This window comes from Malania oleifera, chromosome 1 (assembly GCF_029873635.1).
Source record: "Malania oleifera isolate guangnan ecotype guangnan chromosome 1, ASM2987363v1, whole genome shotgun sequence".
In the NCBI taxonomy this organism is placed as follows: Eukaryota; Viridiplantae; Streptophyta; class Magnoliopsida; order Santalales; family Ximeniaceae; genus Malania; species Malania oleifera.
The window spans coordinates 57,591,989-57,619,070 of record NC_080417.1 but is presented as its reverse complement, the minus strand read 5'-3'; the positions used below and the strand labels follow the sequence as shown (position 1 = coordinate 57,619,070).

The 27,082-nt window shown below is 35.1% G+C and overlaps 1 protein-coding gene across 6 annotated transcripts in view; it reads right to left on the bottom strand.

Annotated features, from left to right (window-relative positions):
- LOC131166068 (probable polyribonucleotide nucleotidyltransferase 1, chloroplastic) overlaps nt 1-27,082 on the bottom strand; it is a 168,915-nt gene that overhangs the window by 104,320 nt on the left and 37,513 nt on the right. For all 6 annotated transcript variants that reach the window (XM_058124322.1, XM_058124305.1, XM_058124314.1 and 3 more), the window contains exons 6-7: nt 17,368-17,432; nt 17,097-17,253 (exon numbers count right to left, since the gene is read on the bottom strand). In XM_058124322.1, the coding sequence (XP_057980305.1) occupies nt 17,097-17,253; nt 17,368-17,432 (222 nt within the window). The remainder of the gene's footprint in view (nt 1-17,096; nt 17,254-17,367; nt 17,433-27,082) is intronic.

The following is a 27,082-nucleotide window of genomic DNA, read 5'->3' as shown; positions in this document are numbered from 1 at the left end:
AAAGATAAAATTCCAAAAACCTCTAAAAAAAAGTGGCTAAATACTCCAATACTAGGCTTGCAGCTTCCAAGAGAAGCCAACTCCTATTTCGCACATAACCTCCTCTAAAAGCCACTTTTCTTCTAGAACCTCACCAAAAACAAATCCCATCACAAAATTTTCACCCTTAATGTTACAAAAAAATCCCCAAAGCTAATTTGACCAAAACAAACCCGAAATTTCTGAAATTACAGAAATACCCCTAGCACCCATAAATAGCAACAATTGATGTAAGCAGAAAATTAAGTAAACACTGCTGAGTGCATCACATTGTGATGATAAACAAACAAAGAAACACCAAGAGCCCCTCTTCCAAATTCACAAAGACAACATCACCTGGTATTATTGCCACCATCAGCCAGGGTCCAGGCTCCATGCAACAATATTTAGAATGTCTCATGTGATCGGCATACCATACAACAACAACAACCAAGCCTGAAATACCACTAGTTGGGGAGTCTAGGGACAACTACAAGAATCCTTTTCCCCAACTTACACAATCTTCAGCAATATCTTTTGACAATTTAAAGGCCAATAAATCCATCTCATTCTAAGTTATTTTAGGTCTATCATGCCCCTTCTACTACAATTACAAGCAAGCAGCTAACTTCTCCCTATTAGTGCATTCTTTGGCCTGTGTTGCTCTTGCCCAAACCATCTTAATTGCCCCTCCTTATCTTATATTCTACAAGAGTTATGCCAAACTTACCATGAATATATTCATTTCTAAATTTATCTTTTAATGTTATACCACTCATCCACCTTAACATTCTTATTTCAGCATCTTCTACCTTTTGTACATGTTTCTTAGTCGCACAACATTCTCATCTATATAGCATATCTGGTTTTATAACCATCCTATAAATCTTTTCTTTTAATTTTAAGGCTATCCAACACAACACACCCAAAGCACTTTGCCATTTTGCTCAACCTGCTTCAACTCTATGTATTACATCTTCTTCAATTTCTCTTTATCTTGCATAATAGATCCACGATATCGAAATCTACGCAATTAAATTCTTGACCATCAAATTTAATCTTCTCTTAGTATTCCTTCTACCATTGAACCTATATATTTTTTATAGAAAAATAAATTTCATTAATAGGTAAATAATTTACAAAGAGGGAGAATAAGATATCTCTCGTTAATAATTAAGAACAGAAAAACAAAAACAAAAATAATGCCATCAAGTTCCTCTAATCCCTTTGTAACTCCAAAAAACTAGCTTCCCTAAAAATTCCGAACCCGGCACACCATAAAGAAGCCATATACTAAATCGTATCCCACACCAATATCCAATTTAGCTCCTTCGCAGAAAATATCCATGTATTGTGCTCCATTCATAGACCCCATAAGACTGCAAAGATGCCACACTTCCACAAAGCTGCCATATCCTACCTTCTTCCAAAACCTACAAAGGAGATGGCTAACAGATCTACTACTGAAAAAGGATAAACCCAACTCTCTTCCCTTATACCAAATAGTTTGTTCCAAATCCTCCATGAAAAATTGAATAGCAAAAGATGATGGGATGCTGTCTTGGAGTTCCAATAACAGAACGCACATACGTCTGGACACAGAACCTTCATAGATCTCCTAATCTGCAGCAAGTTATTAGTATTAATTTTCTTAAGCACAACCAACCAGGTTAAAGCTTAGATTTTTGGGGGAACATTGACCTTCCAAATAGAAGGACAAAGAGGAAGAAAAAAGTTGGAGTGGGTCAAGAATTCAAAGAAAGATTTGCAAGTAAATACCCCGACTGATCCAAAGACCAAGAATGAACATCCCCACCCAAGGACAGATTGTAGTTATTCAATAAGGGCAGCAAGCATGACAGCTCCACCATCTCCCTATCTTTAAGAAGTCTCCTGGAATGGAGATTCCAAGAAACCAAAGAGCTACTCAAGTTTCCAACAAAGAAAGAAATAGATCTATTTGGCTCAGTGCACAATCTAAAAAGACAAGGGTAAGAAATGGAAAAAGAACCATTCCCAAGCCATGGCCCTTTCCAAAAATTAATTCAAGATACACTCCACACCTCAAATTTATTGTGAGAAATGAATAGAGAATAAATCTGAGAAATAGACCACCACGAACTCCCCAAAGGACATCTCAAACTAGTATTGGCGTCCCACTCGTTCTCATCCAACCCAAACTTACACCTTATATCTATCTTGCTTTTACTTATCTTAAAACCTCTAGATTCTAAAGCTTCTTCCATAATTCTAACTTAGATTCTACTCCTCCCCCTAGTTTCATCAATCAAAACAATATCATCTACAAAAATCAAACACCATTGAATCTCATTTTACACACTCCTAGTAAGTTCATCCATCACTAATGCAAAAAAGACATGGGCTCAAAGCAAACCCTTGATGTACGCCCAAGGTCTTAAATTTCGATTTCGACTCAAATTTTGAAGCTCCAAAAGTACGGAAATTTCGATGGAAATTTCGATTTCGATGTCGATTTCAATTTCGATTTGAAAAAATAACGGAAACTAGTAGTAAAGCATGGAATTCTTTGTGAAACTTTAGAAATGGTTAACAAACATAAAAATATAAGTTTTAAGACTAATATATTACAAATTAAATACATCTATGTTTTGTATGAGGTGGAAAAGTTGTAAAATAGTATGTGTATCAAACATGTTTGTAAGATAATGTACATTAAACATATTCAGTTAATGCAAATGAAATTCTTAAATCATTTAAATATTATTTATTATACAAATATTGATAATTTAGACATGAATGGTTAAATAAAATAATACTGTAAGTTTATTTTTTCATATAATTTCAAAAGCACTTGTGATAACCTTTTGTTTCAATAAAATAAATTAAAAGAGAAATTTCACTTCACTCTCGAGGTTTCGATAAATTTCGACAAATTTCGCTAAAATTTCGGATGATTCGTTGAGATTTTGATGGAAATTATGCAAGACGGAAATCGACTGCCATTTCGATTTCGAAGGTGACGGAAATTTCGACAATTTCGTGGAAATTTAAGACCATGTGTACGCCCATAGTGATTAGAAAGTCCCTACACTTTCCATCTTTAGTTCTAATAGTAATCATTACTATACCGCATATGCCCTTAATGATATCAGTACACCTATTGCATACTTTTTTTTTTCTAGAACCCACCATAGAATATCCCCAAAGATCCTATCATAGGGTTTCTCTAAGTAAATGAAAACCACGTGCATGTCCCTTTTCTTGTCCCTAAACTTTTCCATTAATCTTCCAAACATGGTTCGAAATCGCGGTCGCGGGTAACGTCGCGAAACGGTCGCGGGTGTCGCGGGTCGCGGGAGACGCGGGTGTTACGTAACGGGAAGCGGGCGTAACGGTCGTGAATTTTTTTCACGCATGCACAACCATGCGAAAATTAAAAAATAAGCATGAAATCCATTAATACATGATTTTTAATGAATTTTGAAGGCTTTCATTCAACCTACAAATGTTTTTTAATAGGCATTATGATTTTTATATTAATTTTAGTGCGCTGTTTACAAAAAAAAGCATATTTTTTTATAGTTTACATTACTTTAATGAGTAAAAAGATGTAGAAATGTAAGAATCAATTAATTTAAGTCATAAAGTTACTAAAAATGAATCAATACTCAATAGACTTAATACTCAATATACACATTACACATACATGAATTTAAAAAGTGATTAATATCAAATATCAATAAATAATTGAAAATACATGAATACAATATTACAAATTTATAATATAACACATGTCACCACCAAAAAGAATGACGTGGAGGGTCTTCATAATTTGCATCTGTATCTTGAGATTGGGATGGGAAATTATCTCCCCATCCTTGTGGAAATACATAGTTGAATGAACCCAAGTTTGCATCATTTTGTTGTTGCTCTTGAAAATGTACTGGTGATGAAAATTCTCCTGAATAATGTCTATAAGTTGGGGCAGGGGCTGGCTCTGGGTAGTGTGTAGAAGAAGACTCACTAGATCCTGAGATTCCTAATCCACTGGGATAAAAATGTGAGTCACGAGATGCATAATGTGGATATGCTGGATGAGATCCAAATGATTGTGATGATGAACCATCTAAACCAAAGTCGCCAAAACTACGAACCACACCATATGAATCTTCAGTAGAATCGCTAGGGTCACCACGAGCACTCCTCCTTCTCCTGGGTTGTGAAGATTGGTTCCCTGGAGGAATACCCAAGTCATAATTTTCAGGTATGTCATGTAGTCCATAAGGATCAGAAGGATATATATCCCTTCCAAATGATGTCCCTGTATCATATCCATAATTATATTCTACACCGCCGCCTCCACCACCACCACTGCCACCCCCCCCAACCCCAGCTCCAGCACCACTATTACCATCATCATCACTTGGTGGGCTCAAACCAAGATTGTCATCACTTTGTGTACGTTCAGGGCTTGAACTTGAATCATCATGCGCGTTTATTGGTGGTTGATCACCTCCTTCTGTAGTACCACCAACCTCTTCATTTAACCAATTTGAATTGTCCTGACCGTCGAGTAGTGGTGTCTCTCTCTCCTCTAACCATTGACTTAAAGGATCATCTTCTTCGAAAATGTAGTCCAAATTGATAGGATTGAAACCCTCTTCAATTTCTCGTTGGCTTCTTCTCATTGTACGTCTTAACTTTAACCTCATGTTGTAATGTACGAAAACAAGTTTTTGTAGTCTCATGTACTTTAATCTATTTCTTGTTTTCGTATGGATGAGGCTAAAGGTGCTCCAATTACGCTCACAGTTCGAAGCTAATGTGGTCTGGTTAAGAACTCTAATTGCTATTCTTTGGAGCTCAGGAGCACATAAGCCATAATGAATCCACCATTCAGCTGCATGAATAATTAAAAAGAGTTTTATGTTAGTATAGCGTATTTCAAAAGTCAAATTTGAACACAAAGAGAGAAATAGAGTCATTCTCCATTATTTAGCTATATAGCCATATTTACCAGGATTTGTTTGTTTCACTGCCCTTTGAGCCAACGGGGTTCCAAAAGTCTCCTACCTATCTCGATATAGCAACAACTAAAAAAGGATGATTGTGAAATATAATTAATTAATTAGATTTATTAATAATTATTCTTGAAAGTATTACAGAATACTAGAACAATTCATTATTCAATTTAATGGAACCAATACTTACTTGATTAATAGCCCGAATTTGAGTATCTATATCGGGTACCAACTTGGTTATCACTTTTTTAACTCCATCTATGACTTCTGTAGCAACTTCAGGAGAGGGTGGGGCACCATAAAGAAATTGTGGGTTCAAAAAATACCCTACAATTAAATTTAGAAACATATTAATCAATAGTTTTCTAATGCAACTATGCATAATTTAAAAGTTAAAATAATAAGAAATTGTATTTGATTTACACTTACCAGCAGCGTGCAAATCTTGGTGCAACTGAAAATTCCACCGGTTGTCAATAATTTTCCAATAGTCTTTGTAAAACCGGTAATCTTTTTGAATGATCAACTTCGCCCTATCAATTGCCTCGTATATGAAGCCCATGGTTGGTTTTTCATCACCATCAACCAATTTAAGAACTTTCACCAAGGGTTCTTGCACTTTAATTATATCAGAGGCCTTTTGTCAAAACTCTTTGCCTAAGATAATTTTCTTTGAATCATATGTTGGGCCTGATTTTGCCATTCCAAACCTTGAGTTTTTCCAAGTATCAGATGTAAACATTTCCCTTAGTGCTTGTTTATGCCTGACAATAGTCTCCAAAGCAATGAAATTTGTGGCAAATCGAGTGATGGTAAGGCGAAGTAACTCTCTATTATTTGTGAATTTCTTCATGAAATTCACTGCCCATGTGTGGTTGTAAATAAATGAGGTTATTGTTCTTGCATCTTCTAAGACCTTCTTCACGTTACTTTTCTTACCAATATCTTCAAGAATAAGGTCTATGCAATGAGCTGCACATGCTGTCCAATAGAGATTGGGCCTCTTCTGCATTAATAATTTTCCTTCTCCCTTCATTGCAGCATAGTAGTTAAAAGCGCGCCTCCTAGGCGCAAGGCGCAGTGAGGCGAAGAGGCTGCCGCCTCATACCAGGTGGGGCGAGGCGACCTGCAAGAGGCGACCCTAGGCAAACGAGGCGCAGTGAGGCGCGCCTTGTGTATTTTTAAGCCATTTAAAGGAGAGAAATAGCCCGCCAGACTCGTATCCCTCACACGAACAGAGCCCTAGCCCCTTTCGACCCTTCGAAGCCTCGTTTGCGAGCCTTTGAACCAGCCGGAGGCCTTTGCGACTTCGTCTTCGAGCTTCGACCAGGATCGTGAGTTCATCTTTGACATTTTGAAGAAGCACGACCTGCGCGACTTCGTTTCGAACCAGCTGGAGCCCTCGTGAGTTCGTCTGCCTGCCTTCGAAGCAGTCGTGAGTTCGTCTGACTGCCTTCGAGCACGACGTGATTTCGTCATGTCGCCTTCAACATTTCGAACCAGCTGGAGATCGTCTTTAAGCTTTCGAACCTTTGTAAGTCTTCATCTTCTTCTTCTTCTGCTTGCATCCTGTTGCCTGCTGCTTCTCTTCTTCTTCTTCTTCTTCTTCTTCTGCTGCTGCTACTTGCGTCCTGCTCCCTGCTGCTTCTCTTCTTCTTCTTCTTCTTCCTGCTACATGCTTGCTGCGTGCTGCTGATTGCTGCCTGCTCCTTTTCTTCTTCTTCTTCTTCTTCTTCTTCTTCTTCTTCTTCTTCTTTATATGTAAGCTTATAAATTAAATATTTGGTTAATTAATGTAAGCTAATACATAATATTTATTTTTTTTACAGAAATTTAGCTACTGTTTTTTAATTTATAATATTAAGTTTCATTAATGTAAGCTTATAAATTATAACTAATACATAATATTTATTTTTTTTTACAGAAATTTAGCTACTGTTTTTTAATTTATAATACTTAGTTTAATTAATGTAAGTTTATAAATTATAACTAATACATAATATTTATTCTTTTTATTGAAATTAACTACTGTTTTTTAATTTGTTTGGAAATGCATTATGTAAGTCTTAAATTTTAAATATATGATGCATTGTTTTTTCAGTTAGGATACGGGATACCAAGTCTAAAATCTTAAATGGATTCTAGTTCTGGATGTGAGGCCTCGGCAAAGAAAGATCCCGCATGGAAATATGCACATTTGGAGGATCAAAAAAATAGAAATAATTTAACTTGCAATTTTTGTGGTAAAGTCACAAGGGGAGGAATATTTCGGGCAAAACAACACATTGTTGGAGAATTTCGAAATGTGAAAGAATGCTCTAAGTGCCCTACTCATGTACGTGAGGAGATTAAAGAGTATATGTTGAAGAAAGATTCGGAAAAGGAGGAAAATGAGTTATTGCCCGACTTTGATGATATAGATCATTACGGTGAAGATGAAGAAGATGAAGTTCAAGAAATTGACATTCGTGGCAAGAGAGTGCTTACTAGTGATGGAAGTAAAAGATCATACCAATCCAACTTGAAGAAACCAAAACAGAAGGGGCCTATAGACTTGTTTTTCACTCCCGATCCAAAGAAAGCTGTTCAAGCTAGGAAAGAAGGGAAGATGAAGCAAACATCAATAAATGAAGCATGCAAGAAAGAACTAAGAAAAAGGCAATGGGAGATTTTGCTAGGTGGATGTATGATGCTGGGATACCATTTAATGCTGTACGTTTGAGCAGCTTTGCAGTGGCACTTGAATCGATTGGACAATATGGTCCTGGAATAAAGCCACTTAGCTATCATGAAGTGAGAGTTCTTTACCTAAAGGAGGAGGTTAGTCGAATGAAAGAGTTGGTGAAGGTCCATAAGGAGGAATGGACAAAATATGGCTGCTCAATTATGACTGAAGGTTGGAGAGATTCGGTTGCTAATAAGGACATAATCAACTTTTTAGTGAACTCTCCAAGGGGATCAGTATTCATCAAGTCTATTGATGCTTCTAATATTGTCAAGAATGCAGATAGAATGTATAGATTACTTGATGAGATGGTGGAGGAAATTGGAGAATCAAATGTGATTCAAGTTGTAACTGACAATGCGTCAAACTATGTTGCAATAGGTAAGAACTTATTTTTAGAACTACTTTCTATAGTGTATATGTTGTTTATTTTAATATTTTAATGGCTTCATTCCTTGATTTTTGAACAGGGAGATTGCTGGAAGCAAAGAGGCCACATTTATACTGGACACCGTGTGCTGCTCATTGCATTGATTTAATTTTGGAGGATATTGGGAAGATGCCTTCAATTCATGCAACTTTGAAAAGGGCAATATTTTTGAATGGCTATATCTATAATCGTGTTGGCGTTGTCAACTTGATGAGATAGTTCACTGGAGGAAAGGAGTTACTTAGACCTGCAGTTACAAGATTTGCAACTGCCTTCATCACCCTTCATTCAATCCATCTTCAAAAGAACAACTTGAGGAAGATGTTTACTTTTGAAGATTGGAATACTACTAAATGGGCAAAGGAGGCGGCTGGCAAAAGAGCAGCTACTATTGTTTTGATGCCTACTTTTTGGAGTACCATCGTCTATGCTCTTAAGTTAACAGGTCCACTTGTTCATGTACTCCGTTTGGTTGATGGGGAAAAGAAGCCTGCAATGGGATACATTTATGAAGCAATGGATAGGGCTAAGGAAGCCATAGCTAAGGCTTTTGGTGAGAGAGAGGATAAATTCAAGGAGGCATTTGAAATTATTGATACGAGGTGGGGATGCAACTCCATCAACCGTTGCATGTAGCTGCACACTACTTGAATCCAGAATTTTTCTATTCAAACCCCAACATTTTGCAAGATGAAGAAATTATGACGGGTTTGTACAAATGTATTGCAAGGTTACTGCCAACTATTGAAATGCAAGATAAAGTTTCACATGAGTTGGAAAAATACAATGCCGCTAGTGGCGTCTTTGGAATTAGTTTCGCAGTGAGACAAAGGAAGACAAAAGCACCAGGTAAAGTGGCATTTGTACTACCTCTTTATTTTTGAAATTATTTACCTAGTAGGTATTTATTTAAAATTTATTTTATAACAGCGCAATGGTGGATGGCATATGGATCAACAACTCCAAACTTGCAAAAGTTTGCTGTGAAAATTCTTAGCCTTACGTGTAGTGCTATATAGCCATATTTACCAGGATTTGTTTGTTTCACTGCCCTTTGAGCCAACAGGGTTCCAAAAGTCTCCTGCCTATCTCGATATAGCAACAACTAAAAAATGATGATTGTGAAATATAATTAATTAATTAGATGTATTAATAATTATTCTTGAAAGTATTACAGAATACTAGAACAATTCATTATTCAATTTAATGGAACCAATACTTACTTGATTAATAGCCCGAATTTGAGTATCTATATCGGGTACCAACTTGGTTATCACTTTTTTAACTCCATCCATGACTTCTCTAGCAACTTCAGGAGAGGGTGGGGCACCATAAAGAAATTGTGGGTTCAAAAAATACCCTACAATTAAATTTAGAAACATATTAATCAATAGTTTTCTAATGCAACTATGCATAATTTAAAAGTTAAAATAATAAGAAATTGTATTTGATTTACACTTACCAGCAGCGTGCAAATCTTGGTGCAACTGAAAACTCCACCGGTTGTCAATAATTTTCCAATAGTCTTTGTAAAACCGGCAATCTTTTTGAATGGCCAACTTCGCCCTATCAATTGCCTCGTATATGAAGCCCATGGTTGGTTTTTCATCACCATCAACCAATTTAAGAACTTTCACCAAGGGTTCTTGCACTTTAATTATATCAGAGGCCTTTTGCCAAAACTCTTTGCCTAAGATAATTTTCTTTGAATCATATGCTCGGCCTGATTTTGCCATTCCAAACCTTGAGTTTTTCCAAGCATCAGATGTAAACATTTCCCTTAGTGCTTGTTTATGCCTGACAATAGTCTCCAAAGCAATGAAATTTGTTGCAAATCGAGTGATGGCAGGGCGAAGTAACTCTCTATTATTTGTGAATTTCTTCATGAAATTCACTGTCCATGTGTGGTTGTAAATAAATGAGGTTATTGTTCTTGCATCTTCTAAGACCTTCTTCACGTTACTTTTCTTACCAATATCTTCAAGAATAAGGTCTATGCAATGAGCTGCACATGCTGTCCAATAGAGATTGGGCCTCTTCTGCATTAATAATTTTCCTCCTGCCTTCATTGCAGCTTCATTATCAGTCACTACTTGGACAACATTCTCCTCTCCAATTTCTTCAACCACCTCATCCATTAATCTGAAATGAAATTATATATTCAATAATTACTACTATTTAATTAAAAACATGCAAGTTCATAATACTATTTGCATATACAATTAAAATTAGAAAATTACCTAAAATAATATTCAGCTGTTCTGTTTGGCACATCAGAGGCATCAACTGATTTATGAAACACGGTGCCTCTATCACAATAAACTAAAAAGTTTATAATGTGTTTTCTAGTTGGTCCTGACCAACCATCACACATAAGTGTTACACCTCTTTCCTTCCAAATTCCAGCAAAAGAAGCTATATAATTTTTCATTTCTTGATACTCTTGCTCCAAATAAATTTCAGATATCTCATAGGGTGATGGACCCTTCACCCCCTTTCGAACCTCTGCAGCAATATCAAGCATAGGCTGCATAAATGGAGAGTCAGCTACATTCGCTGGAATCCGATTATAAATTAGGAATTTTCCAACCGCTTTTCCTAATTTACTTCTTAAACCTTTCAGTAACTTTGTGTTGAGTTTTGGTTGTTTCGCACTCTTGCTTCTTTCTAAAATAGGATCCATTGCCTTTAGTCTAGCTTCAGGGGCATCAGGATTGATCCATTGTCGTCCACTACCTCCAGCTTCTCGACCACTATAAGATCGAACTCCTGCTCTATTGAAACCACTGGTAGCACCACTGCCAGAGCCACCTCCCTCTTCATAAATATTACCCCTTCCAGTTGTTCTTGCTCGAAATCTTTGTCTATCTTCCCATTGTTGTTGTGATCGCATGCTTTCTTGTCGAGCAAATCTCATACTTTCTTCTTCCAAGTCTTCTTCATCGCTCAAATTCTCAAAATCTCCTCTAATTTGGGCTTCTGCTTCTTCTTGCCTTTTTTGTTTATCTCTTTTCTTCTCAGCATACTGTTGTAGATGTTTCATCATTTGTTCTCTTACTTGTGTGGTCACATTTGAGCATCCAGCTACTTGACCCTTTTTATGTGCCAAGTGTTGTTTCAAGCGTGTAATGCCCCCTTTGATTATCTTCCCACATAATTTACACATAATAACATGTCTATTACCGTCTACCGCAGTACCAAAATGCCATCCAATATCTTCACTAGGTAAGTTTTCATTTCCTCTATCACGTGACATATTGATAGACTTAATTTGATGATCTCTACACAAAATATAAAGAAAATACAAAGTTACAACTTACAACCTTCCTACAATGACAGGAATAATATAATTAGTAATTTAGTAAATATTAAATAATAAGTACTAAATAGTCCTAATTTTAAATACTTATTACGTAAAAATAAGTATAATATTTGATTAAAAATAATAAGTAATGTTTATTATTTTTATATTTAAATAAACAAAATTATAAAATATTAGATATTTTATTACAAAAAAAATATATTCCTTTATCTTTAAAAAGATATTTTCATTATTTTTTATAGCTTGATTTTATTTTCATTTATAACTATAAGAAATTAACAGGTGAAAAAGATTTTTACTCTATTTTCATATACATCATAGCATCACAAATAAAGATCCATACATTACAAATTGACTATTTAATTTTTTAAACATTTTCTCAGTATATGGATTAAAATTAAATTTTTCTACAAATTCTAGTAGTAATTAGTAAAAATCAAATTTATTAATGTATTAACTATTAGATTAATTTTTTTTTATTAAGTTATTAATTTTTACTTTATTTGATAACTAAAAACAAAAAATAGATGTAAACATTTATTTTACCTAATTTTAAATTTAAGGTCAAAATAATGTTTTAAAACTTAAAAAATATTAATAAACAGGGTCAACCTACTCAAGAAATGGCAAGTAGATACACATGTAACATAAAATGGGTGACAGATGTTATTTAATTTTTTTTTCTTTTATAATATGAATATTATTTAATATTTTTTCAATAGATGGGAGTGAATATGATATCTTCTTTATCAAAATGACCACTTTATCCAGCTGACATAAATAGTATGTTAGCCAATTGGTGCCATGAATTAATTTTATTTCTATAAGTTTGGCAAATCCTAAGACTAAATATTATAATAATTGTGCAGAGTATTCCTTGGAATTCTTTAAGAATGGTGAAAAATAGAGCTCAATTAAGCCTAGATAATATAAAATGCCATCACATGGATGTCTTGTGTACATACATTATTTTAATGCTTTGTTTAGATGGTGAATGCAGTAGTGGATTATTGATATTCAAATATTATTATAAAAAAGGCTTCAATTATTATTGGTAAATATTAATTATTTACTAACCTTAAAAAATATTAATTATATAATATTAATAATTGCTTGCTATGTCATGGAATTAATTTTCATAATTATCTTTCAAAAAATATAATACAATTAAAATATTTATAAATTAAGAAAATTTTATTTTACATAATTATTAATGATTTCTAATTTTTTACTCTATTAAATTACTTTTTTTTTAATTCAATTTAACAAACCTATTTTACAACAAAATATAATTTAAAAAAATAAACAGAATGAAAGGAATGAAAAGGGCTGTGGCCTGTGGTGCAACAAAATATAATTTAAAAAACAAAAAAAACATAATGAAAAATGCTGTGGGTGTTAGAGTGTCTCATACGCTGAGGCCTGTAGTCGAGTCAGACCGAGAGAGAGGAGGGATTCGAGGGAACTCAGAGGAGCCTCGAACAGTCGAAGGAGCGAAGCAAAAGCAGCGAGCCAGCGATGACTCCAAGCTCCGAGCCTCCGAAGCTGAAATCGAGAGGCTGGCTGGTGCGACTGCGACGACTGGCGGAGGAAGGTGCCGACTGCGATGACTGGCGGAGCTGCTGCAGACCTTTTTCCGTCGCCGGTGACTCGCCAAGTTGCTGGAACTGGAAGCCTGGAACTGCAAGTCTGCAATTCTGAGTAGATCTGCTCGGTAGCCTCGGTGTGCTCACTCTCAGGCTTCGAAGCCTTCTTATTGCCGAAGGCCAACAAATTTTCAAGGTCAGTTTGTAACTTTCCTTTTTAGCCTTTGAATGGCAGATGGGTGTGGGGACTGGGGAGAGGGGGAAAGCAGCGTTGCTGCCTGCTGCCCGTCAGCGAATATGCTACCTGTCGGCCATGTAACGGTCCGTAACGGACGTTACGACATGTAACGTTGGAGTATCGGCCGTTACGTGCCGTTACGCCTCCGTAACGGCCGTTACGGCCGTGAATTTTTTCCGAACCGCAATATCGGCTCGTATCGGTTTCGGGCCCTCTGATTTCCGTTACGTATCGGCCGTTACGCTACGTAACGGCCGTTATTTAAAACCATGCTTCCAAATATATATATATATATATATATATATATATATATATATATATATAAAGCTTTTGTAGTCATTCTCCCATGCATAAAACGAAACTGATTTTCTAAAACTCCCATTTCTAACCTTAGTCTTTGTTCGCTTATCCTTTCCCAAAGTTTCATTATATGACTCATAAGTTTAATCCCACAATAGCTATTACCATTTTGAGCAACTCCTTTATTTTTGTTATATAAGCACAAAGTGCCTTTCCTCCATTTGTCTAGTATTTTCTTAGTTCTTATAATCGTGTTAAACAAGTTTAAAAAATCTATTATTGCCTAAGCATTTCCAAAACTCAATTGGTATGTCATCTGGTCCTAGGTTTTCCATTTTTCATCTTTTTTAATGCAAACTTAACTTCACTAACTCTAATTTTTTGAATAAATCTCACACCTTCAGCCTTTCCCTCATACTTGGTTTTACTAAATAGCTTATTGAAGTTGATTCGCCATCTTCTTTTATGTCTTCTTCTTGAACTAAGACACCATCATCCACATTTGTTATACATTTGATATTACCTAAATCCTTACTCTTTCTTACTTTAGCCCTATAAAGTTTAAATATGTATTTTTCCCCTTCTTTGTATATTATTTAGCATACAAAGTATCATGTGCTTGTGTTTTGGAACCCTATGAGGGAGAATGAGTCAAAGAGATTGGATGGGTGGAAGGGTGCTTTATTTTCACTAGGTACGCTTATTACGCTCACTCAGAGCTTGCCTTCCTATTATTCTTGTCTATCTTTAGAATACCTGCAAGGGCAGCCAATAGTATCAAGAAAATAATGAGAGATTTTTTTTGGGTTAGGGGTGAGGAGAGTAAAAATTATTTGGTTAGTTGGGAGCTTGTCTATAGGTCTAAAAAGGAGATTGGTTTGGATCTTGGTAAGTTGGTATACATGAACATTGCTTTAATGGGTAAATGATTGTGGCGATCTCCTTTATAGGAGTCTTCCCTTTCGCACAAAGTTATTAAGAATAACCAGAAAAGTTGCTAATTTGGGTTTCAGATGTTTAGCTGATAGTACTTGGAAGGGTATTTTTTTACACTTCCATCGTCTTTTTATTCCTTAAACAAATTTTATTGTGAGAAGTAGGTATCATGTTTGATTTTGGTAAGAAATTTGGGGTGAGGGAGTTCTTCCCTTTATTCATCTTTTCCCCTTTTCTTTAGATTGTCCTCCTCGCACAATGAATCAATTTCTTTCTTTATTTCTAATGGATATGGTTTCTATAGGGATTTCCACTTTTGTAGGGATATTAATGATAGGAAGGTTTTGGAGCTTGCCACCTTATTTTGTTGGATCGTAGGTTCCTTTCCCAAAGGAGAGACTATCGTTATTGGATTCTGGATACTTCTGGCAGTATCTTGTAAATCTTTTTTTTGAGCAATTAACCAATAAAAGCTTGTATTTCCCACTTCATAGATTTATTTGGAAGGCTAAAGTCTCCTTTAAGATTAAGGATTTTATTTTGTTGGTTAATATTAATAGAGTTAAGACCAACAATATGTTGCAGAGTAGGAAGGCCTCATTTTCAGACGCTTGTTTTCTCTGTTTCCAAAATTCAGAATCTGCGTTCTTGGAGGCTGTGGAACAATCTTTCGGTTTTTTGGAGAGAATTGCGTGTCTGGAATCTGGAGTCAGTGGCATATTTGTTGGCTACTCATTTTTATTGATTTGGAAGGGATGACGATGCTTTGGCCTCATGGAAGTGCGCAATTTTTTCACTTTGGTGGGGGATTGATTGGAACAGAATGCTCATAGTTTTACGAGGAAGACGTCTTCAGTTATGCTTTGAGATAGAATTCAGTATTTGGCTTCATTGTGTGTTTTTGCAGCTGAGAGTTTCAAAGGGTTTTCGTATTCTGATTCACAGTTCAGTATTTGGCCTCATTGTGTGTTTTTGCAGTTAAGAGTTTCAAAGGGTTTTCGTATTCTGATTCACAGTGTGATTGGTTGTCCATGCTCTTTTGATTTACTTTGATTTTACTTTCTATCTTCTAAAGAGACTAATGCTCCTTCTTGTACTTCTTCTCCTAAATAAAATCTCCTTTTTTTCGATCAAAAATAGATAAATTATCATATGTTCTATTTAAATCTCACTAAAGGTCCTTTTTGCATCTTGTCTTGCCTCTTTATACATTTCAAAGTTTTTCATATTTCTATACTTTTGTCATATCTTAAACCACCTTATTTTTGTCTTCACGGTTGTACATCTATGGTCAACTACCAACTCTCTTTACTAGATGAGAATCATCATTCACCTAAAACGACTTCAGCAATCTTTTTAGTATAGCTAGCTATCCTACTTTAAAGAATGTTTGCACCTACCTCATTGTCCATCCTCTACAAGCCCTTCCATCATAATTGACAGAACTATATAAATTGGCCAATTCTTGTTGATCTTTCAAATTTCATTTAGCACCATCTAAATGAACTTATCAACACAACCCCAATTTATTTTATCCAATAAATGTTGAGCTTCTATATCATGCACACTAACCTCCTTCACAAGGGTAGGTAGAATTCTGTCACTCCCTGTCATATCATTACCCAAACCCCCCTCCTCAAAAATAGAAACATCCTTCAAACCTTCCAGAAGAGGAGAAGGAAAATAAGAAAGAACCCAAGAAAATCAAGAAAGACCACCAAGAAATTCAAATGAATTGGAATGATCAAATTGATAGCTGAATTCGTCAAACAATAATCCACAAAGGAAGGGGCACATAAGGAAGATCCCTAAGAAATTCAAAAGAACCGGAATCATGACCAAATTGATCGCATCCAATGATAATCCATTATCACAGGCAAATTGATTTTCATTTGAGTGCACAGATATATACTAACAGCACAAATTTTCAATTCTGATTTTGACTCCATATAGAACCAAACATGAGGGAGAAATTACCATTCCATTCAGGATTCTAGAGAGTTTCAAATCATATTTTAGTCGCAAAACAAATACCATCTTAAGTCGATCATTACTTTAGTCACTTTTTTCTTCATAATTACACACTTTTATAAATAAAATGAAACAAAAGTCATTATAATGTGACATTATTGTACCTAGAAAGCATTAGAAGACATATGGTAGCATCTGAAGCACATATAGGAAGTGTAAAGTGTTTGGGAAGTGCCCAAAAATTATAATATATTTTTTAATTGTGAACAAGTTTATGGAGTGCTTGAGAGATGTGACCACAAAACCAACGCTCCTTTGCAGAACAGTAGAAGTGTGTGTGTTTAGGACAAAAGATAGAACAAGTGGAAGCTATAGAAGTACAGAATAGGGTAATTTAATCATCTAAAGAATAGTACACAATCTGCTACTCCTTTTTTTATTCCATCACATTACACCCCACCTGCCCAAAAAACACACCTACCCTCCCACCACCCCATCCCCCCCCCCCCCCCCCCGGGCGGCCACCCCGAGCCAAAACAACATTGGATTATAGGGTGAAGAATTGACCTCTATCATCAATATTGCATTATCTGTGCCAGCTAGAAACAAATCCAACTCTGAGTCTTCCATCTCCTTTGTTGTTGGATTTACAATAAAGTTATCACCAACCATACCGATTCGGACTCCAGCAATGGTCTTTGAATTTGGCACTTCCGAAAGAGCTCTGTAGCAATTAGAATATAAGAGAGATATATATATATTGATATCTTAAAACACTTTTTCTACAGGAAACCCAAATGCCTCCCCAGCATATAAGCAGCAAACAAAATTTACTTACACTGCTATTCCAGCTGCTGTTACAGCCAAAGAATCAGGACAGTGCAAACCATCATAGCTCAAAACCTGTATCATAATGTGTTAAAGGGACTCACAACTAGCATGAGAATGGGAAATTATTATAAAAAACAAGACCATTTAGCAAACTCAATGTCAGAGATATCAAAATTGAACATTTATCTTTAATAGATCATCTCTGGGTAAGCAAGAATGGAAGGGATGCAAAACATACATTTAAAGCAAGATGGAAAAACTACAGTTCTTATGCAATATTGTGTGCGTAGAGTGTAAAGTACCTACCAAAATAAAGGAAAACATTTCTTTACTAGATGACAGTAAGGAAGCTATACCGTACAGAGTGCAGATCAAACAGAAAAATAGCACATGTAGAACTGAAGGACCCATTTACTTGTGGGAAAAATTTTCCATTTTCCATTTTTTAGTTTTCCAAAAAAACTATAAAAGCTTTAGCTTATTTTTAGTTTTTCAAAATTCGTATTTCGAAGGTAGAAAATAAAGAGTTTGTTTAAATGTGCAAAATAATTTTTTTTGTTTTTTATTTCTAGATTTTAAAATATTCATAAAAAAAACTTCTTTTCAAATTTTCCAAAAATTATATAAAGCAATATTTGAAATCATGGATTTTGGGGCTTGAATTTGGATTTCTATGGATTTAGAAAAAATTCTATACATAATCCGCAAAAATTAAAGTCCAAGATCCATATGCCATGTTCCCATATGCAAAGTGAGAATTAGAAATCAAGAAAAATAATAAAAAAATGTTTTCCAACTTTTTTATATAAATTTGGAAAATTGGAAAACAAGGTTGCGTTCTTGTAATTATTTGAAAAAATTAGAACCAGAAAATAAAACAATTAGCACAAGCAAATAGTGCCAAAACTATTTATTGCTGTTCATTTATTTCATACAAACATTGTCAAATGACAAATTAGCAAACTTTTTGTAAAAATGGAAAATGAAAACTGTTTTCCACAACTAAAAACAGACCCTAAAAGTTGCCTACATACTGAGATTTAGAATTTTTTCCACATCGCAGAGGCTAAATGTCAGGGTCAAATAGCCCACCCCATTCAAAAAATGACATGTCTAAATGCTGCCACAACCAAGCTAAGAAGGACATGCTTCAGCCCAGACCCAGAGCACCACACATGGACCAAACAGGGACAAACACTCATTTAAATGCTGAAGATAAAGAGATAAAAAAAATTTTCCCTTTTCGTGGGGAGGAAAGGAAAGCAAGTGCTTAACAAACGGAATGCTTTTCGTATGTGTGGCTGCTAGCAGACATGTATTTGTACATGCACACATGCTGTGTGTGTGTGTGTGTGAGAGAGAGAGAGAGAGAGGCCAGTATTTGGACCTACTCTCGCTACAATCAAGTCCCCTTGTGCAACCAAAAGAAAAAGCCCAAAAAGAAGCAAAGAAACCAACCTTATCCCAAACCAAAGGAAAAGTCAAGGAACATCCATTAAAAATGCATGAATTCCTTTTCAACCAAATACAGCGCAGTTTTGATATCTTCTAGTATCCTTCCCTTCTAAACCCTCTAAATGTAATAAGCAAGAAAATTACTATCAAATCTCGGCAAACCAAGCTCTATCCAAAGAAATCAAACAATGTCTTCGATAAACTCTAAACAATTAAGCAATGCAAAAAAAAAAGTGACGCTCAGCGCTATCAAAATGTATACAAACACCTGGAGTAAACCCCTTGCAGAACCTCCTACTCCATAACACATTATTGGTATTAACTCCATTAAGAACCCAAACCAAATAAAAGGAACTTTTATGGCCTGCTTGGTATCATTTTTGTTTTTTGTTCACTACTTTTGTCTCTGTATAGTAAAGAAATAGATTACGACAACACATTTGTTTAGGTGCCATCTGGTATCATTGCCAAAAATTATGAAAACGAAAACTAAAAACTAAAAACAGAAACTAAAAATCAAAAACCAGCAACCAGTTCAGTTAATATTTCTAAAACTAAAACAAATTGAAATTTTGTTAACTAAAAGTAAAAATATATAATTAAAATAATAAAAGTAAAAAATAATACAAATTTAAAATACCAAAAAAAAAACAAAAAAACAAAAGTTATGATAATTATTTTACTTTATTATTATATTTCAAAATTCAGTTTACAACAATAATCTCATTGTACATGAAAATTCAAAAACAACATAAATATTTTGTAAATGACCTTTATCATTTTTGAATTTTTATGGAATTTTTTTTTAAATTATATTTTTAGTTCTTTGTTTTTATTTTATAAAATGAATGAATTAATTAGAAAAATTTAATTCTGGATACAAAAGATTCTGGTAACAAGTTGCTAAAACAACTAAAAATCATAAAAATCTGGTTTTCAATTTTTTTGCAAACTGAAAAATGACAACGGAAATAGAAAATTGGCAACTTACAAACACATTTTTAGACTATATTTCGTCACTGTACAAAAACGAAAACAGGGAAAAAAAAAAAAAAAAACAGCAACACCAAATGGACCCTTACATTGCTAGCTTTTTGTTTCTATTGCCAATTATCAACAGGTTTCAAAAAATTGAAAACTAGATTTTATGACTTTCTGCCTGTAGCCAAAATACTATAACATCCAAATTTAACTTTTGAGGATTGAATCATTCATTATATACATAGTTTCTATTAAAAATAAAATAAAATGAACACATGAATTTAAAATACAATTGAAATAAAAATATCCATAAGATTTCAAAAAATAGAAATTGAAAACATAAATCATTTTAAAAATAGTTTTACTATTTCCGATTTGGTGTATACTACAAGATTGTTCTTCAAGCACTAAAATGTGAGTTTTGAAATATAGTAATTTAAAAAAATTATAATATTTTTCAATTTTTAATAAAATATTTTTTTAGTTTGTACTTTATTGTATTTTTATAATTTTAATCACATTTTTTTACTTGTTATCTGTTTCAAGGACAAAAATGTGCATTTGCTCAATCAAGTTTTATTTTTTTCAGTTACAGAAATATTAATGTTGCTAGTTTTGGATTTTTAGCTGTCTCTAGTTTTTAGTTTTTAGTTCTCGTTTTCATAAATTTTGACAATGATGCCAACAGCCCCTTAGCTTAAGGATAGGTTAATATGAATAGGACCAAATCAAGTTATCGGGAAAAAATAAACTGGTCAAGGGAAAATCCTAAAATCATTTTTTTTTCCCCATAGAAAGAAGTGATTTCACCAATGAAGGTAGCAAAAAACATATAAAAACATAATCAAAATAAACAAAGCCATCCAGCCATGCAGTAAATCCCAAAAAATAAAAATAAAACACCCCTTCAAAGCATCCTTCCGCAAAATGCCAGAATCGTCAAAGGTGCAAACTCTAACCACCTAGAAGAAAGCCAAAAAGCCTCAAACACAACAAGCAAAGAAGAAAACATCCCCTACCACCCAATCATTAAGATTCTCACTATAATTATAATTCTAGAAAATAGTTTTCCCATCAACAATCATTAAGAATAAGTAGGACCATTATGTAACATGGAGAGCTGAAAGAGATGCAAGATAAAGATAGACAAAGAATCACCCCCACTTACACATCATCGCAAAATCAGATACGAGAACAATCACACACTTATATATGTTGAAAGAGGGGGAAAGTCAAAAACCCCGGAAATGAACCTCCAAGGATATACAAGAATCATCACCCAATTATATAAGATGAAAGAAGGGGCAAATCAGAAATGTTAAAGGAACCTCCAAGGACACTCCTGAGTAGCTATGATATCAATAACAGCATCCCACCCATTCTCCTGCAAACAAGATTTACTTTAAATTACCTTATACCAGAAAGAATTAAATTTTGATAAGAACTGACATAACCACATACCCGCTAGAGCAATGTTTTTAGACACCGAATTGCCAAGACCAAAGCCCCCTCGACCTTGGACCTACAGGCCATCACCCAATTAACAAAGTGATCCCTCCTCTCTACATACCCAAAATAGTAGAATAGCACATCTCCAAAGTTTTTTTCATTTCCTTAAAAGGACCAAATCCCTTCTAACTTTGAAGGAAAAATCCTTCCAAAGCTGCTGGACACACCCAATGCTCCCCAAACACACCAAAAAGCCTGCACCAAACACCCCAATAAAAGAGCAATGCGAAATAAGATAAGCATTTGTTTCACCACTACAGAAATAAAGAAAGAAAACATCTTTAGAACAAGTTTTCAAAGGTCTTCTAACCTAGAGCCGATTGTTAATATTAATCCTATTAGGATAGCAGACCAAATAAATGCCCTAATTTTAGACACAGTTTTAGCTTTCCAGATTAAGGAGTATAAAGGAAAACGAGAACTATAGTAATCACAAGTTAATTGATTAAAAAAAGAGTTGCAAGAAAACTCCCCCAACCCATCCAAAACCCAAATATACTCGGCAAAAGAAAACAAAATAAAAGAATCTATTACCCCCAAGAGTTGAGTTAACTCCCCAGCTTCCCTCTCACTCAAATTCCTCCCGAAATAAGAAATTTAAGGAAATAACAACACCCTTAAAAATTAAAAATAAAAAATAAAAAATAAAAAAAGGACAGCCCAGTGCACAAAGCTCACACGTATGCAGGGTCCGGGGAAGGGGCAGACCACAATAGATCTATAGTATGCAGTCTTACCTTACATTTTTGCAAGAGGCTGTTTCCACGCCTCGAACGTGTGACCTCTAGGTCACATGGCAACAACCTTACCGTTGCGCCTAAGAACCATAAATTCCAATATTGGAGCATAATGGCGAATTGAGAGACTAAAAACAAGGAAACATAATACAGCAAAGGTTCTATCCCAATTCACAAATCCCCGCAAAACCAAATTCTCTCCCATTACCCACACGGAATTTAACACAAGACCTAAGGAAGAGAGAGTTGTGAAATATGAAAAATAAATATGGAATTTGGCATCCCACCCATTCTGCTCAAGTCCAAATTTCCTATCAATGACATGTTATCCCACTAGGATCAAGGCTCCAAAAGAAAATGACATAACCATTTACCCAATGATGCAGGGGCAGCATCAAGGATCTGCAGCCATGGGAGAGATTAGAAGAAATTGAAGAGAGGAAGGAAGAAGAAGAGAGGAGAGAGGAGATACAAGGGAGAAACTGATGAAACTACACATATACCCCTAAAAACTACAGTACATTACAAAAATACACCTAAAATACACATTATTACAAACAAGCCCCCAAAATACACATAATACTGTACTAATTAAACTAAACACATAATAAACCACTAACAAAACCCAAATCCATTGGCCCAATTCTTCTTAATTATTCCCCAGCAAGGATCTTCCCAAGGTCTTGCTTCTTGTCCTACAGCAAATATCTCCCAATTAGAAAAATTTTTGGCCTCGAATTTTGAAATGTTGGAGGATCAAAAGTAAGAAGCAAACTTGAACTCTTTGCAAACCATACAAGAAACGACTATCCTTTGGCAGCATCATAGACTTGAATTGAGAGTTGACATCAATAAACAAATCATGAATGGAAAACTCAACAAAAGGAATGCCTTAAAAGGCTTTGGATGTCTAAACACACATTCATTTCCTTGTTGTAGCGTCTTCAAGTTGAGTACTTGTGACGGATTCTTTCCCTTAGTTGATTGGTATGGCGGACTTCAAAATGATTTTCTTCCCATTATAGTAGATGACATATGCATTCTCATGTCCTTGAGTTACACCCACATCATCCAATGAAGCAGAACCAAGGAGTATATAGCCAATTCATAGGTATGATATCACACCAAACATTATGAAAATAGCCACCCATTTGAATAGGAACCAAACATCTTACATAAACAGGTAAGGTAGTGTTATCAATCCAAGACATCTCATAAGGCTCTAGGTGAGCTTTCGAATGAAGTTGCGTTCAAGTGACTCCATTTCTAGAAAACATATGCATAGGGAATTGTCCATCAATGATAATTTTTCCAACATTTGCTCCACACCTGAGAAAGATGTTCAAATGCTTGATATTGTGACCAAGGCATGAAAAATGGCATTCCTTTTTCCAGCAATCTGTCACCATATTGCTAGATTTATACATATACCCACTGCAACTATATATATCACCAAAAGTCTTTAACACAATTTCACCACAATTCTCAATCTATTCATGTAAAACCACAAGTTGACTCTCAATTTTCAAAAGCTATCTTAAAGTCACCTTTAATCTTGAGTATCACATAGAAATGAAACAAATTCAGGTATAAAACTAACAAATTGCAGAAACAAAACCTGATTTTTTTATGCTGATAGTGACAATTTCTAATGGTACGTACCCTTGCAATATATTGTACCCACAATCAAAATATCTCCTTGCAGGTCAAAACATCATGGAGAAAGCCCAAGATCTCACAACTGAAGCAATTTCTCTCAAAACTGGAAAATGCAGGGCAGATTGGAAATTATCTTCACGTGCGTTGCTGGTCGATGAGTGCGTGAGCCTCCGGCAAGGGTCCTCTAGCAATGAAATTTCAGGCCAAGATAGATCAGGGGGTGGCGAATACAGTGGTGGTGGTGTGATGGGAAAACTACAGGATGTTGGAGATCTCAAAGGGCCAACGACTGGGGAATTTTCTGCCGGTGCACAGAGCTTTTCCGATGATCAGACAGTGATGAAACTTTGCAGGTAGGCCATTTCGTCTGTCTGTTTCTGGTGGCAATGTCGCATGATAGTGTCTGGAAATTAAGGTTTTGAAATCAGCGGAATTATTGTAATTTTATTGAAATGTTGCAAAATAGTGCGAGCACGCTGGTTTTCAGCTTCTGCAGGGTGTTGACGGTAGGGGAATAAAGGGCTGGATTGAACAGAAAATGAGGAAGAAGATTGAGTGAGAGCCAAGAGAATTAAGGGGAAGAGAGAGAGAGAGAGAGAGAGAGAGAATGAAGAGGAGAAGGGTGAAAGGAAGAACAGAGAAGAAGGGCGGATTAAAGACAGAACAGAACAAGAGCAGAACAGAAAATTAGAGAAGAACGACAAGAGAAGAAAGAAGAAGCAACAGAGAGAGAGAGGGAGAGCGAGAGTTACATAATAAAGGAGAGAAGGAAGAGGAGAAGAAGAGTGTAAGAAGAAGATCAGGGAAATGAAATGGACAAATGAGATCATGGTTGGGCTATGATACCAAATGATGCAAGGGCGGCATCAAGGATCTGCAGCCATGAGGAGGTATTAGAAGAAATTGAAGAGAAAGGGGAAGAGGGAGAGAGGAGATACAAGGGGGAAACTAACATTCACTTCAATTCAAATTCAACAACTGCCTACAACATGGCTTTCAGTCTTTAGAAAAAAAACCTCTTCATGCGAAATTACAAATGTATCCCTAAAACTATGATACATTACAAACATATCCCTAAAATACACAAATATTACAAAGAAGCCCCCAAAAATACAAATAACACAATACTAATTAAACTAAACACATAATAAACTACTAGCTAAATCTAAATCCTTCGACCCTATCCTTCTTAATTATTCTCCAACAAGGATCTTCCCAAGGTCTTACTTCTTGTCCTACACATGGTTTTAAATAACAGCCATTACGCATAACGGAAATTTGGCCCTTTGATACCGTTTCAAACTGCCTTAGCAGTGGGAGTTAAAATCACAGCTGTAACGGCCGCTTAGTCACCGTAATGGGCAGCAACAGCCATTACAGTTCCATTATGGGCCGTAATGGCCGGCTACACTAAAAGATTCCATGATATTTGATCTGAATCAAGTTTCCATTTTCAATCGCAAAGAAAAAGAGTGGTTGTCCAACGAAAGAGACGGATCGACCTAAAGGAAGATTGATTAATCAAGATGAGTTTGATAACCTGAACCGTTACTTCATCGTCACAGAAATCATCACTTGATGCCAATGGACAAAGAGAGAGAGAGAGAGAGAGAGAGAGAGAGAGAGAGAGAGAGAGAGAACAGAATGCTGGAGTCCTGTGGGTCGCTGAAGAGCAAGGCTTGCTGAAGTTGTGTGGGTCTCCATGGCTTTGTGCACCTTTCATAGTTACCAAATCCTGATAGTGTTAAAGAGAAAAGGCTCCATCTCATCAACCTTCTAGAAACTTGGTGAAACTTTGTATTTTTTTGTTTCTTTGATTCTTTCTGTGGTGAAAAGTCATTTGCGTCCAGATATTTATTATTTATACATAAATAATTAAATAATAATATATTCAATAAGTAGTAAATGATATACATTTTTCAAATATTTGAACATAAATAGTACACTTATTTAATTTACATTTAATATGCTTTAATCTGTTTGTGTCATGTCCCTAAATAATTACTTTTCTATTTTAATTTATTTCTAAATATTGTATTCATTAAGGTTGTCAAAGTGAAAAATAATTTACGCTTTTACAAACAACGCACAAAAACTAACACAATTTATTTTCACCACTAAACAGCCTTTATAGGTAGAAAAAAGTTCTCCAAAATACATTAAAAATAATAATTTACATGATTATATGCTTATTTCTTAATATAGGCATGGTTCTGTGTGCTTGAAAAAAAATATTCAAGGCCACTGCAGCTGCTTCCTGCTGTATAACACCCGCTACTCTTGCTTCCCATTACATCCCCTGCCATTACGCGATGTTACCCATGACCAATATTTAAAAACATCGTCCCATATCACCCAACAAGTCAATGTTATTGGAAACTAGGTTATTCAACCCTAAACCACCATCGCACTTAGGCTAACAAACCCTATCCCAACTAAATAGTTGGCCTTACAAGGTTTAAAATCTTGTTTTGATGATAACAAATCAAACGAACTTAACATATTTGGTTAAGTGATGATATTTCAGGACTCAAGTATGTGAATACAAGGTCAAGTGCATAAGGATTATTGAAAGCTTATACTCCAAAGAAACAAGATCTCATAAAGCTTATACTATTAAAGCATGGATTCAAAGATGATTTGATGAAGCTTAAAGAGAATTGAAGTTGAAGTCAAGATAGACTCAAGCGATGGAAAACCATGAAGACTTAAGTGCTTAAAATGTCAAAGTCTTAAGAAGTCTTTATGTAAGTACTTCAAGCGATTTCAATATGGATGCATGAAGCTCTTAGGTGAAATACTTGGACCTAGATACCTTTTAAAATACTTGGAAAATACTTTTATAAGGTCAAAAATCATTTCAAAAAGGTTAAAATTATTTTTGGAAAGAAAAGCACCAAAATAGGATTTTCCAAATTCTGTTATTTTTTTCTATATCCGCATTGATGTGCATTTTTTTTCTATCAAACACTCCTTATCTTAAAAAGTGTTCAACTTGAAAGTTGTGAGATTTTTTCTTAGCTTTCTGTTGATACCAAGAACGTCTAATTTGGAGTTGTATAGAAAAAGTTATAATCAAAATACTGAAGAGTGGTCGAAGCTGTCAGACGGCTGACCCTTGTCTATCCAGGCGGCTGACAAGCAGACAAAACCTGGTCAGGCGACTGACCACTCAAGATCAGGTGACAGACCCTATACTTTGTTGCAAAAATACGCTGAATTAAAGGCTCAAGCGACTGACCCAACCCCTCAGGCGACTGACCTTCGATTTTTCAAATTTAAAACAGCGAGGGAATGTTTCCAAAATAGATTTCTTGGGCTCCAAACTCTTTCAATACTTGGGAAACACTCCAAGCAACTTAGGCAACACGAAAATATACT